This window comes from Schistocerca americana, chromosome X (genome assembly GCF_021461395.2).
Source record: "Schistocerca americana isolate TAMUIC-IGC-003095 chromosome X, iqSchAmer2.1, whole genome shotgun sequence".
Classification (NCBI taxonomy): domain Eukaryota; kingdom Metazoa; phylum Arthropoda; class Insecta; order Orthoptera; family Acrididae; genus Schistocerca; species Schistocerca americana.
Window position 1 is genome coordinate 302,436,657 of NC_060130.1, and position 19,010 is coordinate 302,455,666.

At 37.2% G+C, this 19,010-nt stretch overlaps 1 protein-coding gene across 2 annotated transcripts in view; it reads right to left on the reverse strand.

Annotated features, from left to right (window-relative positions):
* LOC124555025 (transketolase) overlaps positions 1 to 19,010 on the reverse strand; it is a 160,329-nt gene that overhangs the window by 10,654 nt on the left and 130,665 nt on the right. For both annotated transcript variants that reach the window (XM_047128778.1, XM_047128779.1), the window contains exons 4-8: positions 10,080 to 10,314; positions 7,598 to 7,741; positions 7,224 to 7,475; positions 6,960 to 7,097; positions 3,488 to 3,614 (exon numbers count right to left, since the gene is read on the reverse strand). In XM_047128778.1, the coding sequence (XP_046984734.1) occupies positions 3,488 to 3,614; positions 6,960 to 7,097; positions 7,224 to 7,475; positions 7,598 to 7,741; positions 10,080 to 10,314 (896 nt within the window). The remainder of the gene's footprint in view (positions 1 to 3,487; positions 3,615 to 6,959; positions 7,098 to 7,223; positions 7,476 to 7,597; positions 7,742 to 10,079; positions 10,315 to 19,010) is intronic.

A 19,010-nucleotide genomic window follows, 5' to 3' on the forward strand; every position in this document is an offset into this window, starting at 1 on the left:
TGCGTTTCCCTTTGGCTCACTGGTCAAACCAAGCAAAATGCAAAATTGTGGTGCATTCACGTGTAACAGTTGCCCAGTGATTGATTGCACGGGAATGGAGGAACAGGCGTACCAATCATCAAGGTTCCAGTCAACCACATCTGACCACCACAAAGGAGGGTCTCTACTGTGCACCAAGCACTACTTCATGTCCTGGCCAGTACAACAGTACACCTGCATCCTCATGTGCTCTCAGGACACGATATCTTACTGTCATTTTTCAACAGGAAAACACTCATCAACAGACAGAATGTGTGTATGAACTGTGCACGGTTTTGGCATACCACTGTTGCCAGCAAGATCCCCAGATGTGTCCCCAGTAGTATGTGCAGGACCAGCTCAGATATAGTCTGTCGGTAAACTGAAGAGCGAGCGAGTCCCCACTCTGCCAACCTAGCTACGTCACAAGGCGCTTCTACAGGCTGTTTCACAACGTAGTACCAGCCCTGCCGTGGCGTGCGCTTCAAATCTGTGGTGCAGCCATCTACAGATACGTTTATTTTTAGACAAATGCATTGAGACCATAACGAATACAAAAACGATAGCTTCTTCCGAAACACAACATTATAGAGTAAATAATATTAAGATAAGAGCGGAAGTCAGGATTCTACTACAAACATAGAACCAAATGCCTGTTCATGTGAATGTATGTTCCTCTATTGCTATTCATAAAACGAACCCCATATAATGCAATCAGTCTATAGAATTTAATGCTTGTTCTTATTTTGTGTTTCTACTAAAAGGTAGAAGTTTTCTTTGAAGGACTCAAACAGAAATTTATAATTTTGTGTGTTGTATTAGTCCAATTTGCACCACTTTTTTGTCACTGTCTTCGTAAACATGCCTCAAAAGTAAGTGTTCAACGTTATGCATATTGGGTATTTACTCTGTTAGCTGTCAGAAAGGTTACATGTGTTTTGGTAGCATTAATGATTTTTTCTGTATAAAAATAAATTAATGTATTAAATTTTGTTATAAGACTGGAATAAAGTGTATGAAATTTTTAGAAATGGTAAATATTGCTTTTGGCGAGCCTGTTATGAGTAAACCAAGGGCAGGCAAGTGGTATAAACATTTCAAAGCAGGCCTTAAAGGACAGCTGTTTTACAAGCATGAATGAGATTAAAAATGCACAGTTAAGAGACTTATAAAGAATCCCAAGGAAACAGTTCCTAAAGTGTTTCGGAAATTGGTAAAAGCACTGGCATAAGTGTATAATATGTAATGGGGAATATTTTGAAGAGGATAACATTGCTGTAGATTAACAAATAAAGTTCTTACCAAAAAATAAAAATTAATGTGTGAGCGCACCTCATATGTCAAGCTTTTTGCTTAGAAGTCCAGAATCTGTGTACATGTTTCGAAGGAAATTTCAGCAGTGTTTAGAATAGCTATTGCGCAAATGTTTTAACCAATATGTCTTAGAATCAGGTGAACAGTGGCCGAGATAGAGATTTAGCGTTCCATAAGCATCAAAGGTTTTACATGATTTTGAAACTGTCTGTAACTATGGGTTTGCTCCCAAAATTATTAGTTTTCCTTCATGACGATGCCATTAAACCATGCGGCTTATTTTTCCATTCCTTACTTATGCGTCCAATTAGGCGAGGCTGACGTTTGCATAAATTGCAGGCCTTTGATTGGGACTGGTAATATTAGCCAACAGTTCTTTTTGGGTCGCCTCTATTACACGCTGTAATAACATTAGAGACGATCGAATGCTCGTTACTCCCCAAATACCTCCTCTTCTTCATATTCTGCACATTTTCTTGCAATGCTAGACGATTATCCATCACTTCCGGATATAGAAGTACATCTGTAAATATACAAAGTTAACTTACTGACACTGGCAACTAAGATCCCATGAACAGAAACGATGCATATCACTGCACGCCAATCTACGCTGCTAGACAGATGACGGGCAACAGATTTTGGGTGCCCCTGTAGGCCGGTGGCAGCGTTCTTCCAGGAAAGGCCACTTCCCCCACCAAAAGCGCTGCTCGCTCTTGAGTTTACAGATACTGTAACTCCATTCTAGTGTCTTTATCCACAATATCAAGAACCAGTTACAACAGTTGTGGGTCTGCCTGAATCAAGGGAGGATACAATGGCTTTATAACACCCTTCCCAACCAAATTAGTGCCTGCATCCATGCCAGAGGGAACAGAATATCAGATTGACAAGTGGACTCTTACTGCTAAGTTCTTTGTAAATTTGATTATTTTTTAATCACTGCAATTGCAATACCTCTCCTCTCAACCCGTGAAGTTTCATTTTGTTATCGTCTCCCCTTCAGAGTGCTTCACTTTTGTCAGGTAGTGTATATCACTTTGCAAACAAACTTAAAATTAATGATTCAGGAGGGTTACTGTGTGCAATACATATGAAACACACACACACAAAACTGCAAACTGTAACTCTGCTCAAATAATAAATGCATATTTATGCAGCTTTAAAGCGGATGTGCAAAACATTAAAAACACCCAGCATTTGAACTGTGGGCTACAGGAAGAGTCTGTAATGATAACACACACTAAGTTGAACTACACAAGCAGAATATGATAGCCTTGTGGAACTACGGGTACACTGCATCAAAGTGAAACATGCAGGTATATAAGCAATCCAGAGGATGGATCATATTGGTTATCTGAAACTCCCAAGAGACTCTACCTTACAGTAAATACTTTCTTGTGATGCTTTAACTTGTAGAGTCAGTAGCTGAATGAACATCGCTGGTTGTCTCTTCAAATTTCCTTCCGGCTTGTTCAACTTAATTAAGTCATGTTAAAGAAAGAATCACTGTTAATTCAATGCATTTTTGTGAAATTTCATTATTTACAAATTAAACAACACAATAATCTCACCAAAATAACGTTAATAATTGAAATTTATGTATCAAAATGTTATAAATAATACTGCTTTAAAAACAGACAGCACTTTCCTTCATTTGGACAATTCTGGTTTCTCACAGAAAAGAATTCTGATATATTAATCAGTGGTTGTACTAGTTACATATTATTTAAGCTGTTCAATGTATTTAATCACTTCTACTGCTTGTGGCCACCTCTAATGATGTATCTTGCACAATGAAGATAACATAGAACACAGGCAGGCTTGCTTTATTTTCATGTTGATACCAATAAATTATTTTATTTTAAACTATACTGCTGTTTCAATAGCAGACATCTTCTTGACCATTTGAAGACTGTAGCACATTAGCATATTACGACAAAATGCAAACAAAAAATTACTTGATATTTCAACAAGTTCCTTGCAGTACTGAAGTCAGCCAGCCTTTAAAAATAATTCATGAACGAATAATTAACTACATACAAATTTTCAGTGTTTTTCCTGAACACATACGAGAGAGAGGAAAAATTTCTATTCAGTATGCACATAGGTCTTGCATACAATTATTTCTGCTAATATTCAACAGACTTCAGTTTACCTGGAATTGTGCGGAACATGGCAATGTCCTCAAGACCCATCTGACTTGGGCCATCCTCACCAATGCTGACACCACAATGGGAACCAACAAAGTTCACATTGGTCTGAGAGATTGCACCCATACGGATCTGAAACAAAAAACCGGGGAAGTCTTACTTTTATGTGACTTATGTGAATGTTACAGAGCATTCTCGTTCTCATCTTTAGTCTGGAGACTGGTTTGATGCAGCTCTCCATGCTACACTATCCTGCACAAGCCTCTTAATCTCCGAATAATTACTGCAACCTAAATCCTTCTGAATCTGCTTACTGTGTTCATCTCTCAGTCTCCCTCGGCGATTTTTACCTACACACTTCCCTCCAATACTAAATTTGTAATCCCTTGATGTCTCACATTCTTATGAAAGGAGAATAAGGAAATGTGAGAAAGACACTTCCATAAGATGTGTGTGTGTGTAAATCATCTTAGATTTTTTGCACTGTCCATTATGATGCTGAAACAAAGCTTATAAACTAAGGTCTTATTTCTATAGCGGTACACCTCAAAGTTAGTTTGTTTTGAGATCTTGAGGCTTAAATGTACCCGAGTGGTGACAATTCTCCGACATATCTGAAACATTGCAAGGGATTATCATTTATTTCTATTGTCATCACTATGTTTAAGCCTCAGTATCTCAAAATGAACAAAATTGGTAGTGTACCACTAGTGAGATAAGACCTTCAAATGTCTACCATGGTCCCAGGTAACTAATGACAATTCTGTTGCCTTTTGTAATCTAACCATCTAAGACTAACCATCATGCAACAGTTTTAATTATCTGATAAATGGTAGATGTTAGTTTGGAGAAGTGCCAACAATCTCGTACTCCTCTATGTCTTAAGGCATCAGTAAGATAGGACCCACCTCTACCGAGCCACAGTAGTGTCAGTTTGGACATACATGGGAAACAGGCCATTTGAGAAAGGGAGGGCGTTTCACGAATACTTTGCCCTACAGTGAGCCACAAGGTGGTTAGATGGGTATTGCAATCCCTCACAGGCAGCAGATGCAAGTAAGATTACCACAATCACGTTATCAAGCAAGAGTTTAAGACAGACATACAAAATTAAAAACAAAAATGGTTACTAAAATAACTATGGAAACTAGTAAACCAGATTTATACCTTCTGTAAATTTCTGCACAGTTTTTGGGGTAAACAGACTGCCCAATTTGCTTAAAAGGGCCAGTTGAAATAAGTTGCCTATAATATAAGTTAATATCAGGCAATTTGCAAAGGGTTAAGTGAAGTTGTTAGTGTGATTAACTATGCGATTGTCAGCACTGGCAGATTCATTAAATATTCAGAATCTAGGAGTCCAGGTGCAATGATTTAACAACATGCCACAAGTAAAGTAAACACCAATGACGTCAAAACAGAATATATATATTATTTTTACACAAAGTCCAAATGCAGGTAAGCTGTACCAACAAGTTTACAACCAGCCCACCTACACATCACATGCAGAGTGTTATCAGAACTGGACCAAAGAATTTTATGTCAGTTCTGCTACCAACTATGGGTGGATGGACACACACACACACACACACACACACACACACACACACACACACACACAATTTTGGCTAGCTGCTATATGTCTAATAAGTAGTTCAAATTTCAAACACATGGATCTCCATTCTCCACTAGCAATCATATGTGCAAATGAACAATGTGGCATCAGCCATGCATGCTGTGGACTAAATAAAAAGAGAACATACACCCCAATCTATTTTGAAGGAAGTGTCAGAATAATAAAACCTTTGAGAAATACTGAATCTTAATAACCAATTTCTGAAGGTACATTTTAACCTTTGGTCTTACTACGCAATTTTATCCTCAAAATTCCTCTAATAACAAAAGTGACAATTCCTCAATGCCTCAGGGTGTACCTTATCAACCCATCACTTCTTTTGGCCCATCTATGCAATAAACTTCTCTCCAATTCAGTTCAGTACCATTTCATTAGTTAGCCTATTTACCCATCTAATCTTCAACTGTCTCTTCTCAGCTTTTATTTCTTCTTGTCTAGATTGTTTACTATCGACATTTCACTTCCATACAAAGCTATAATGCAAAGAACTACCTCCATAAAAAGACTTCCTAACACTTACAATTTGTGTCTCCTAATTTGATTCCCTCAGCATTAATTGATTTAATTAGATTACATTACATTACATTACCCTTGTTTTACAATGCTGAATTTCCTCTATAGTTCTCTGTGTGGCTTGATTAAAGAATTTAAGATTCTAGCTAGTGAAAAATTCCACCACAGTTCAGAGGTCAGGTTAAACACCATGTACCCATACAACTAGCTGGCTTATGTCAGCTCAAAAGTGACATGAAGTAAATTACATACCACCCCTCCAATAAGATGATGCCTAGTAAATCACTATCTTGCCCAAACCAGCCTTCAGTGCCACTTTTGATAACCAGTCATTTAGACACCAACTAAATTCAATTCATTAGGGTTTTTCCAGACAACAGGCACATTTGATAAGTTAATTATGAACATTATTTGCTACTCATTTTAGTGAATTTTTGTGAGTTGATGGTTTCTGTGCACTGCTGTCTAATACGCATATGTGATAATTTAATTTTAGAAAATACCAAAATAAGGGACAATGTGCCAACAGTGTATCCTTTTTAAGATACAAACTTAAACCATACCTATAAATGCTACAGATGATCTAACACCACACTGCTATTACACAAACATTCAGAGTTAATAAGTGATTATATTTTACAGTAAAATATTGGGATTACCAAATTTCATGAAACAACAGTGTAATTTTATCCTTTTGGCAAAGTAGAGTGAATATTTATAATACTAAACCACTATCCCAGAACCCAGTATCAGTTGCAGGTTGCCTAACAGTACCCAGAGAGGGGAGGGGGAGAGGGGGAGAACGTTTTCAATGTATCAATTATTGCAATTATTGACCAAATTTAAAATGCTGTCATAATCTACTTATTAAGAGGCAGGATCTTACGTTAAACTTTTAAACACAATAAGACAAGTTTTACAGTCAGAAACTGCATGTTCTTAAACATTTAGTAACCACCAACAAACTTTATGTATGAATTCAAACCTTTCTTAAGCTTTTTCTCACATGCTTTAAGTCAAATATTTAACACATTAACTCATTTATTAAGTAATCAGACATTTGAAGCCATTTCATACTTGGGAGTTTGATTATTTATAGAATTGGAGTTAATTGGCACTTGACTAAATAACTACAATGTGGGGGGGAAAAAATGGATAATTCAACCAAGAGGAATGTGTCCAACAGAACTGAATACTCTGTAAACTTAATCTGCCAATATCACAAATAATTAGCAATAAAAAGCAATGACCCACCATGAAACTATTTACACCACTCTTCAATATTCAGAATCTAAACTAGGTAGGTATAATACATTTGTTGTTCACACCTGATCGAATGCCCTTGTGAAGAATGTAGCAAAAGTTGACACAAATGCCACAGTGCGGTCACGACAAGCAGCTCCAATTGCTATGCCCACAAGATTTTGTTCTGCAATGAAGCACTCTATGTACCTGTCTGGATACACCTGCAGAAACACCAACATCAAATTGATAATCTGCTGTCACAATGGTAAGATCATCATTCTACCAATGAGATTTACACATAAAAACTTCACAATTAGGTACCATAACTGGACTATAACAGGACGTACCTTCCGAAGCTTGTCAGAGAAGGTAGAATTCTTTGTATCACCATCAAGAGCTATGACACGACTATTGTTGGCAGCAATTTTTGCCAGTGCAGTCCCATATGCCAGTCTTGTTGCCACACTTTCTCCTGTCTTGTAGTTTGGAGGTGAGGATAATTTCACATTTGTTATGTCAATAATAGGAGCATCTTCTTTCAGAGGCTTTTGGGGATGCAGTTGCAGTGGACCTTTATTTTTTATTAAAGATTTTAAATGCTGAAATACAACAAAATGGGAAACTTGAGAGATGAGGTAAAAAGTACATTTACCTAGTAAGTTTATGGCTAAATGACAATTTATCATTCGTTTTTTATTCTTGACAAAAAAGAGCAGCATACCTCAAGAACTGTATCTGCCTGAGCACCAAGTGGTTTACCATGCCAATTTTCTTGATCTTCAACCGAAGGAAAATGTTTTCCTTTGTATGTTTTTGCCACTATAGCAGTTGGCTTTCCTTTGGTGGTGGAAGCTTCATGGAATGCCTGTTAGGAAGAGCAACATTCCCCGTCAACACCTTCGATGAGAAAATCCCACAAGCATACATAATATCAATACCATAAATAAAATTGTGTTCAATTTTTCAGTGCAAACATGCTTTCCCCTTTATTAGGTGGAGTTTCCTTCTTTAATCTTCTTTTCAGAATTTTATTATAAATACTCTAAGCAATGTAACACAATAATACATTTTTACACAGATGCCTAAAACACCAGACTTAACAATCCACAGCTGTACAAAATTCTTTGAAGTTTATTCACTGCCTGTTAATTGCTTAACAGCAGATACATTTGGGTTGGTCCAGGGAAAGGGCACAGATAGCTAAAGGGGTAAAGGGGACCACTCGAGGTAAGTCAGAAATCCTGATTTGAGTCCCGGTCCAGCAGAGATTTTCACGTGTTGCTGTTGGGTGTTAGATGTATACCTAATACAACTGATGTCAAGGAAATCACAGGCAGCGAATAAATTTTAAAAAACAAAATCACAGAATAACATACTGTTCTGAATACCTACAATGATAATTTTATGGGACAGCCAAGAATATGTTCTATTTTAGGGTCAATTTCAGTGTTATTTGGTTATTTAGAATTATGTTAAACATTTATCTACAAAATACATTATATTTATTAAAGTCTATATTGGAACATGGGAGATATGTTTTGTTGCTTGCAGATGTTTACAATGTCCACATATTATTGCTGGTATGGAAAATAGTTTTCATATAAATGAAGGTACAAGTAGTCCTTTAGAATATCTGCATTGCCTGAACCTTTAATTCCACTTTGCCTTGTCAATATTGACAGAGTTCATTAGTATTATCCTAGTGTTGGAACAAGAACCTACATCTGTTAACACAGACTTCCATGGAATGTGATCCTAAGAGTTGTCAGCCTAGTTGGAATGTGCAACCCACTGTATTTCAACGTTTGTTTCACTTTTCTGTGAACTTTGTGACTCCTTCACCTTTCTATGAACTTTGTGGCTAAAGTTTTATAAATCTTGTTGGTTTCATCACCTAAAATTCCTTTTCCCACAATAATGAAGCCATCTTCAACCTGTTTTGACTTTGAACAGAATTCATGATAAATTCCACATTTTGAAATTTAGTATAATGTCATAAAATTAATCCACAGGCACATTTTTAACAAACCTAGTGTCCACAATAGAATTTACATCATCTGAAAGTCACTTAAAATATGCAATGCCTGCATTTGTCAAGTTCCATACATCATCACTAAGGAAAGAATTCCACTACGTCTTCAAATATTGTGCCATGTAAGTGGCTATGGAACACCAACAATTCCAGAATTTTAATACTGACACAGGAAAGAATCTCCCAATTTATTTTCTCGTTACAGAACTGTGAATACTAATGTTTTCTCTTTTTATTGTGTTCAGAAATGCACTCCAAGTTCATTATTGTAGTGTTCAACTTTGAAGGTTAATTAGAAAATACTATTTCCAACTAGATTCAGTTAGTGTGCCCAACACTAAACATGGCTCAAATAGTCTCCAAGCATTGTTTCTGAAGGGATCAAACATTTGCTCATATATTCACACAGTGCAACACACTATGCCATAGATATGTAAACAATATTGCATTATGTTATTGTGACAGACATGCAAAGCCTGCTTCAAATTCACTTTAACTGTCAGATAATCTTGTGCTGTATGCACTATGAGGTAGCCAGACGCAATTGTGTGTGTGTGTGTGTGTGTGTGTGTGTGTGTGTGTGTGTGTGTGGGGGGTGGGGGGGGGGGGGGGGGGGGGGGGGGGAAGAGTACGATTTCACAATCAGTCACAATCTCTGAAAGTAGCACCTATTGTTATTGTTCATTTATTGCCATGAAAATATGCTTATAATGATGTGGAAATAAGAGAGGTAAGTTCATACCTAACATGGAGAAGTTCCTCAAATCTGGCTCCTTCCTAGTAAGATCAAAATGACAATGTTTTACACAATAGACAGCTCCATTTATTTACAAAGCAAATAACTGAACACCGCCATCAAAGCTTACTATTTTCCTGTAGGTCTTTTGTCACACTAACATTTCTGGGGCATCATTTATGTCTGCAAAGTTAACCTCCACTTAGAGGAACAAGTCAAGATTCAATTTCCAACAATATTAGTAAACCACATCCCTTAGATTTTGCAACACTTCATTAAAATCCACAGCTTTCACTTTGCCATTTTATCACACACATAGTATTTTCCTTTACCGACTTACCATTAGTAAGAAAAGGTAACTGAGCAATATGGAAACAATTATTCTTAGTTCACTACATCAGCAACAACAGACAGCTGAATACTACTGAAACTTACCTTGCTCAATTCTTCCACATCATGGCCATCAACAACTATGGCATTAAGTCCAAATGCATCCAACCTTTTACGATAGGTTTCCATGTTGTGCTGCAGCACAGTTGGATCAGACTGACCCAGACGATTGACATCAAATATAACACAGAGATTGTCCAGTTTATAATAACTGGCAAAATTGAGAGCTTCCCATATGGACCCTTCTGCACTTTCTCCGTCACCCACAAGGCAATACACTCTGTAAGTAATAAATAAAATATGCATCATTTATCACACACACAAAAACAAGTGTGACATCTACCTCAACTTTGAATGCTGTTGACAAATCCATATCGTGTTACATTACATTGCTGCTAGGACCACAGCCAACACTATCCATTTTCAAAATATGGCATAATAAGTAACATTTTGCTAACTAGTATCTACACAAATTCTCATTTTTATAATAAAATCAGCACTTCTAACATAAATACCTGATTAGTTGACTTGTGCAAAGGAATATCTCAGAAATGTTTGTACACAGAATGCCAACAGAGAATGGTTTGCTGGGGTATTTTCCAGTGGTAACTATACTCATTTGCCACATAGAAACTTAAATATGTGTAAAAATAATTTTTGTATTTGTCCTTTGACAATTCTATATGGTAGTAATGGTCTAATCAAATACCTACCAATTGGAATTTTCCTACTTTAATCCACTTGCCCAATTACATCTCATTACAAAATACAATTGGATTATACACAGATCGTTGGTAGGAAATTCACCATGTCCTTTTTTTAATGGAACTATGCCAGCATTAAATTGACATTTATAAGCTTCATGACAAACCTGATACTTAAACATGAGGGAAATTAAAATTTATTCTCTGGTATAATTAATTGTTGAACTTGTTATTAAAACATTCAACATTAAGGTTATTAATACAACTACATGTGTTTCCTATAGTCCCACTGACGAAAACTTTGTGTTTAGAACAAAACACAGAAGTGTTTATGTTCTACAACAACCTATTTAATTTCATAAAGGAACCTGTAAAACCAGCCTCCTCTTTTATGACAGGCTGCTATTGTTATGACTAAGTAAACCAAGAAGTCTACAAGTCACAAACAACGTTTACTTTCAAGAAGGTAGATTGCAAAATCAAACTGCTCTTTGTACAGTACATCTAATACTGGAAGAGTATAACAATTTGAAGACAATATCGGGTTTTTTGAGTTGTCACCAAGAATGGAAATTTACATAGAACCATTGGATAATAATGAATTGTGCATAATACCAACCACACAGAAAACATACATAATTTGAATTTGAGAAAGCTTGGTTGAAAGCTTACATTAGCACTGTAACAAGCATTCCTTACAGCTTACATACAAGAATTCTAGAACCTGAAAGATGATTACAAAACCCAAACTAAAAAGTAAGGAGACGAGATATTTACTTTTAGACAATTCACGGGCAGAAATAAGAAATATCAAGTGAAAAATTAAAACAGGTAGTGTTAGGTAATGGTATTCATCTCAACTGATCAAATGGAAAAATCCTCCATTGCATTCAGAAGTTTTCCATTTAGCAAATGGAATGTGTCCTGGACTCCTCTGAAGCATATTTTAACATTAGGCTTTATGAATAGTTAGGGACATGAAGCAACAATAATATTTTTAGCAAATCACACTTTGGATTTCAGAAGAGTTGTTCTACCGAGACTGCCACTTATGTGTTCACTCATCAAATTTTGTAAGCATTAAATAATAAAATAGCATCAGTTGGTATTTTCTGCTCCCTACCTATGGTAATTAACTATGTAAATTACAATGTTTTCCTAGATAATCTGATGTTTTATGGGACTGACAGCATAGCCAACCAGTGGATAATGTCATATGTAACCAAAAGAATACAGAAAGTTGTACTTAGTAAATAAACCAATCCAGTCCAGGGCATTATTCTGACTGGGGAGAAATCACATATGGAGTTCCCAAGGTTAAATCATGGAGTTCCAAAGGTTAAATCTTAGGTCCACTATCTTCCATTTAATATACAAGAAAGTTAGCTCTTTTTGCAGATGACATTAATACTGTAATCAGTTCTAGCAAACATACAGAAACAGAAGAAATGGTAAACAAAATTCTTAAAGTAACATCGATTCATTTTCTGGAAATAGTCTCACCTCAATTTTAAAGTGGCACGAATATACTCTTATTCAGTTTTGCACATGCAGGGGTACTACACCAATGATGTGTATAACACATGATGAGGAGGTAATAAATAGGGCATTAACTTCAAAATTCTTAGGTACCCATATTGATGAGAATTTAAACAGGAAAAAGAGCATATTGGAAGTCCTAAAACAACTTAGTTCAGCCATATTTGCACTTAGAACAATTGCAAATCTTAGGGTGAGACAAATCAGTAAGTTGACATATTTTGTCTATTTTCATTCAATAATTAATATGGCATAATGTTCTGGGATAATTAATCTTTAAGAAAGAAAGCTTTCATTGATCAAAATCACACTATGAGACTTGTGGTGCTCACCCATGCTCCTTTTGTGGACATCTGTTTAAGGAGTTTGGCTTTCTAACTACTGCTTTGCAGTATATTTCTTCTGTCATGAAGTTTGTTGTGAATAATCTACTGCAGTTCAATAGGAACAATGATGTGGATAATCGTAATACCAGAAGGAAAAATGACATCCATGACTCCACATTAAGGTTGTCTTTAGCACAAAAAGGGGGTGCACAACGCTGCAACAAACGGGTTTGATAACTCACCCAGGGATATAAAATGTCCAACAGATAGCAAAGTAAAATTTGAAAACAAAAAGTTTCTCCTGTTCTGCAGAAAAAATTCTATTACTTTAATGTGTAGAAGGTGGTGGGTAGGAATTACTAACTCACACCTGTAGATATTTTAAAAAAACTCAGTTATTCCATTGACAAATCTCTTCTGTCACCTTTTTTCAAGTTGTTCATTACATTTGACATGCTTTTGATCTGTCAAAGTTAATGGGGCCCTCATTGTGTCAACATATTGCATGAAAGTGCGAGGCCAAGAATGACACACTACTATTGCACAATATTTATGCTGGGACTCTTCAGAAATCTGTCAGCATTCGATGACATGCAACTCTCGTACTAGCTTGGACTTTTAACCTCCAATATAACCAACTAGCTACTTCATTTTTCACACTTTTTTTTCTAACAAGGATAAAAGTCCTCATGAAAGTTATTTGCACCTCTTAAGTAATTGCATATATATCAGATATCTGACAGTTTACTGAATGCATTGCCCTACAAATGAAGAATTCAATATGGCAACACTACACAAGCAATAGTGAGCAGTCTTGGTTGTTTGTAGTAGGCCTATGATTGTAGAGAGAGAGGTATCTGGGGTTTCTTAAACAGTTAGGAATTTCATTTCTCAAAGTACCGCATGATGCTTTAACATATACCCTCCAGCTTACACCAATATTTGGCAGTTACCTTTTTTTTTAGCTTTTTATGTTAATTTGTTTGGATCAAATTTTAATTTCTCTCATTCTTGGCAGGAACTGCCATGTATTGCACAATGTATTTTGCAATATGTTGAGCACGCATCAATATTTTTACAGCTCATCAGGCTCCTTCAATATATTGCGCAAACTGTCAATACGCATAATCAGATTTCATTAATGCTGCACCTGGAAAGAGCGCTACAACACTTAACGTAGTCACCAATAAACTGTTCTCAGAAATTTAACACACTATCCTTAAAAATGCTACAGACACAACATCCTGTATTGCACAAAGCACCACTTGCTACTTTATATGACATGCTTAACCTTAAACTGCTTTTTTGCGGAGTGATCATTGGGTCATTTGTATGCTCTATTTGCAGGTGACAGCACTTTGCATGTTGCGCATATTTAAGTTTTGTATTTGAAGAGAGGGGTGTGGTGTTACATCATGCAGAAATGAAACCAATCCATAGGAATTTTTATTTTAGTTACTTATAACATTCAATAATAAAACTCTTTAGGTTGCAATACCTAACACTGGAAGACACTTCCATGTTCCTTTGCTTTAGTCATAAATATTTTTCTGCTGTTGGCAACTAAGACCAACAGCTGTAGAACAGCAGTTGGTTTGACGCAGCTCTCCATTCCCATCACTTGCCATTTATCTTCTTCATTTCAACATACACACTGCACAATTATCATCAAAACAGTGTGTTATACATTCATATGTAGGTCTGCCACTGCATCTCTTTCATTCCATCATTCCTTCTACAACAGTTTTGAACAACTTACATTCTAAGACATACACAACCATTTTATCTACTTCATATTCTTTGCTATTCTTTTTTTTTCTCATTGGCTCAATTCAGGACTACTACATTTCTTACTGTAACATCACATTTTAAATCTTTTAATCACTCCACTATCATCCCCACATTTTGCATCCACGCACAGGTCTGCTCCAAACTTAGCTTACCACAAACCTTTTTCTGGTCTCACTGTTTACCTGGCTTAGGATGTCTGCATATATTTAATGCAACCGGCCACAATTGCTATTAAAATGCTTTATTTCAATGCTAGAACTGGTTTCAGACTGCCATGCTCATCTTTAGATGGCTAACTTTTCTAATTACATTGATGTTTTCGTCAGTAGCATCATCTACTTAGGCATTGTACAAGAATATATTTTTTTTTTTAATTATTGAAACAATGCCAGTGCACCTGTATTTATTTAGACATAAGGTGAAACAGTTTCAGAGACTTGCGTATCTTCCAGTGGACAGCAATTCATTCTGTGGTGGTCCTTTTGGTTTTCAAAGACACACTACAAGCTGTTGCACTGCAAACAGCACGCATTACAAATATATCACTGTAGCACACTTTGTGATATTCTTAATGTCAGTTTGAGCATCACACATAGGCCTTACCATCAATGGTTTTGTATACAGTGAAAAGGCTTTCCATTAATCAAAGACATAAATGGTACCATTCATTCCTATTGAGCAAATATGGTGTATCACATGTGCAACATGTTAGTAACTGAAAAATGTTATTTTGAGAGTTAAAGTGCTCATCAACTTTTTTTTTATGGACAAACCTACAATTGAGCAAGTTTTTTGCCCTCACCCCAAACGCCAATTCTTTTTTTAAAAAATTTTTTGTAATGCCCTCAGATACACTATGTGATCGAAAGTATCCGGACACCTGCTTAGAAAATAACTTCCAAGTTTGTGGCGCCCTCCATTAGTAATGCTGGAATGCAGTACAGTGTTGGCCAACCTTTAGCCTTGATGACAGCTTCCACTGTCACAGGCATATGTTCAATCAGGTGCTGGAAGGTTTATTGGGGAATGGTAGCCCATTCTGCACAGAGTGCTGCACTGAGGAGAGATATAGATAGAAATGATAATTACAGATACCAATCTAGTATATATTCTTCCAGAACAGTTACTATCTTCATATATAGTTGAAGGCTACCCGGCCATTGACCTCTTCCTGTGCCAATGCGCACACTTTGCCCAGACTCTTAAGGGAATTGTCACCTTAGTTGGCGCGAGTAATGAGTGAATGCGTAAATATCCTTTAGGAACATTACGAATGTAGGTTGTGGACAGTTGGGAATGTGGGTCTAACAGGAAGCGTGCAAAGGTTAAGTCCCTGTAGTCGCGCTATCCTCTGTCCTTGGTGACTCAGATGGATAGTGTCTGCCATGTAAGCAGGAGATCCCAGGTTCTAGTCCCAGCCGGGGCACACATTTTCAGATGTCCCCATTGGGGTATAACAACAACACCTGTTGGCAGCCAAGGGTTTCGATTAATTATCATTTCTTTCTAGAGAAGCTGCATGGTCATCACTGGTATCTGTTCTTTCGGAACAGTTACTATCTTCATATTGAGTTATAGATGTCTGTCTGTGAGGCCTGGTACAAAGTTGGCGTTCCAAAACGTCTCAAAAGTGTTCTATAGGATTCAGATCAGGACTCCATGCAGGCCAGTCCATTACAGGATTGTTATTGATGTGTAACCACTCCACCACAGGCCATGCATTATGAACAGGTGCTCGATCATGTTGAAAGATGCAATCGCCATCCTGGAATTGCTCTTCAAGAGCTGGAAGCAAGAAGGTGGTTAAAACATCAATGTAGGCCTGTGCTGTGATAGTGCCACACAGAACAACTAGGGGGCCACGAACACACCATAACACCCCCGCCTCTGAATTTTACTGTTGGTACTACACACACTGGCAGATGAAGTTCACCGGGCATCGCCATACCCATACCTTGCTATCCGATTGCCACATTGTATACCGTGATTCGTCACTCCACACAACATTTCTCGACTGTTCAATCGTCCAATGTTTACACTCCTTACACCAAGAGAGGCATGGTTTGGCATTTACCGGCGTGATGTGTGGCTTATAAGCAGCCACTCAACCACGAAATCCAAGTTTTCTCACCTCCCACTTACCTGTCATAGTACTTTCAGTTAATCCTGATGCAGTTTGGTATTCCTGTGTGATGGTCTGGATAGGTGTCTGCCTATTACACATTACAAACCTCACCAACTGTCCGCAGTCTCTGTAAGTCAACAGACAAGGTCGGCCTGTACGCTTTTGTGCTGTGCTTGTCCTTTCTCATCTCCACTTCACTATCACATCGAGAACAGTGGACCTAGGGATGTTTAGAGTGTGGAAATCTCTTGTACAGATGTATGACAAATGACACCCATTCCACCTGACCACACCTAAATTCTGTGAGTTCTGCAGAGTGCCCCATTCTGCTCTCTCACAATGTCTAATGACTACTGAGGTCGCTGGTATGGAGAGTACCTGGCACCACAATGCACCTAATATGAAAAATATATGTTTTTTGGGTGTGTATAGATACTTGTGATCATGAAGCGTAACTTATCAATTATAATCATCAAAAGTTCCGTATGTATAAATGTGTGTACAGATATGTATAAATTTAAAGTATGCAATTTGATGTGATTATAATATTTTGTTAAAAATGCTGGAAACAACTTTCCATATCAAAGTCTTAACAGTTAAGTTCACTCTCAAAATACAAGCATTTTTCTGTGAACATGCTGTATGTCTCACATCCCACACGTCTTTTTTACTTCGTTTACATCTTTGGTCAACAGGAAATTAATATCTCTGTATCTTTTATTAATGAATAAACTGTCACATAATACTGATCAATTAAAATCTGGATGGTAAGTCAGGATTTGAAATCTGACGTAACCACCTAGTTCCCTCACTTAGAAGATAATGGAACACAGATTCACCATTCCTATAAGGGGCTGCTCATGTCTAATAGGAAACTTCACAAAAAAACGTCAACAAGATCCACCAGAACATTTATCGCAAAATTGGTGCTGACAAAACTAGATGAGCAGTTTGAGTTGAAGAAAGTATATGTGGCCAGAATAAATTCAGGAGTCTGGGGTCACCCAAGTTCTGGATATCTCTTGCATAACCTACAACTGACTGACAACCAAAAGAAAGCAGCCAGCTCACCTTCAAACTGTCAGCTACAACTGAGGTTGCCACAAATTTAGTGGGTTCCCACGGTTAGCTCATTCATAACCAGAAATTTAAGAGGCAATACCTGAAACCTATTGGGTGTGATGCAAGTTTGAAGTTAACAGTATAGACATGTAGTAAAAGTGCACTATTCATGTACCACAGGTTTTCTGTTGTGTGCTGCAGCTGGGAACTGTTTGCACAGTGAATGAATGGAGTGAACAAGGCGAATCACAAGTGGTTATTAGTCAATATGGTAGAACCAATGAGAAAATAGCATTGAATAAATGTCTTACCGATTTACACACACACACACACACACACACACACACACACACACACACACACACACACGTCACAAGTTATTGATAGAGAAATTAATAATCAACAGTGAAGGTAGCATTAACTGTGTCCCTCTATCTTCTGATAAAGGAGAGAGCAGGATTCCACACAGAATTTAAACAAAAACCACAATCCCTCTTTATAAGGTTAGTTGCTAACTTAATTTCAACAGCTTCCTGAATAACACTATCCTAATGGCTGGAAATGCATGCCAGAATCTCCATGTTGTTATACTCCACAGGGTGACCAGCGCCAAGACAATGTTCTGCAATGGCAGATTTGCTCGGCTGTTTTAAGTGTGTGCCACTTATGTTCAGCACATCGGACCTCCACAGTCCTGATAGTCTGCATGAAAAACTGCTCTTGCCCATGTCAAAAAAATAGGACAGAGTTAATGCTACCTTAACTGTTATTAATTTCAATCTCAATAACTTTATTTCTGTCATCTTTGATTTGTGATGGTGCTAATGTTTACACGGTGTGCGAGTGTTAACTTTCCGGAGTTTCTCTGAAAACCAAGGCTGTACACTCCATCGCACAGCACTTACTTGCTGCAATTATTGCTTGAAAATAGCAGTGTGTGCTCCTGTTGAAATTTCTGATGTTGTCTAAGACATCACCTGGCTGCATTCCTGCAAGTTATTTGAACACTGTACACGCCGGGAGAAACTCGGGTCTCAGTATTGAGGTAGCTTTCATGACATCAGTGTGCAGTTGCATTACGCAACAGTTTGGCAAAGCCTTAAAAAAAAAAATAAAAAAAAAACTGCAAGCCAAGGTTTTAGACATTTCAGCTTCTCTTGAAATATGGCACATCTGTAATGTTTTTAGCTGAGCTTTACACATTTACAAGGATTGATCTGAAAAGAAACTTATGGAGGTCAGGAATTCAGAATCAGTTCCACCTCCTTCAGCTGCTGATAATCAAAACTGGAAATGTCACATTAAATACCAGGGATTCTTTGACAGATTATCTGACTCAGAAGAAGAACCCATATGTCATAAAATAGAAACTGGATCAGATAATGTTGAGATATGGAGAAGGATCAGAACCTGATTCTAAGATGATACA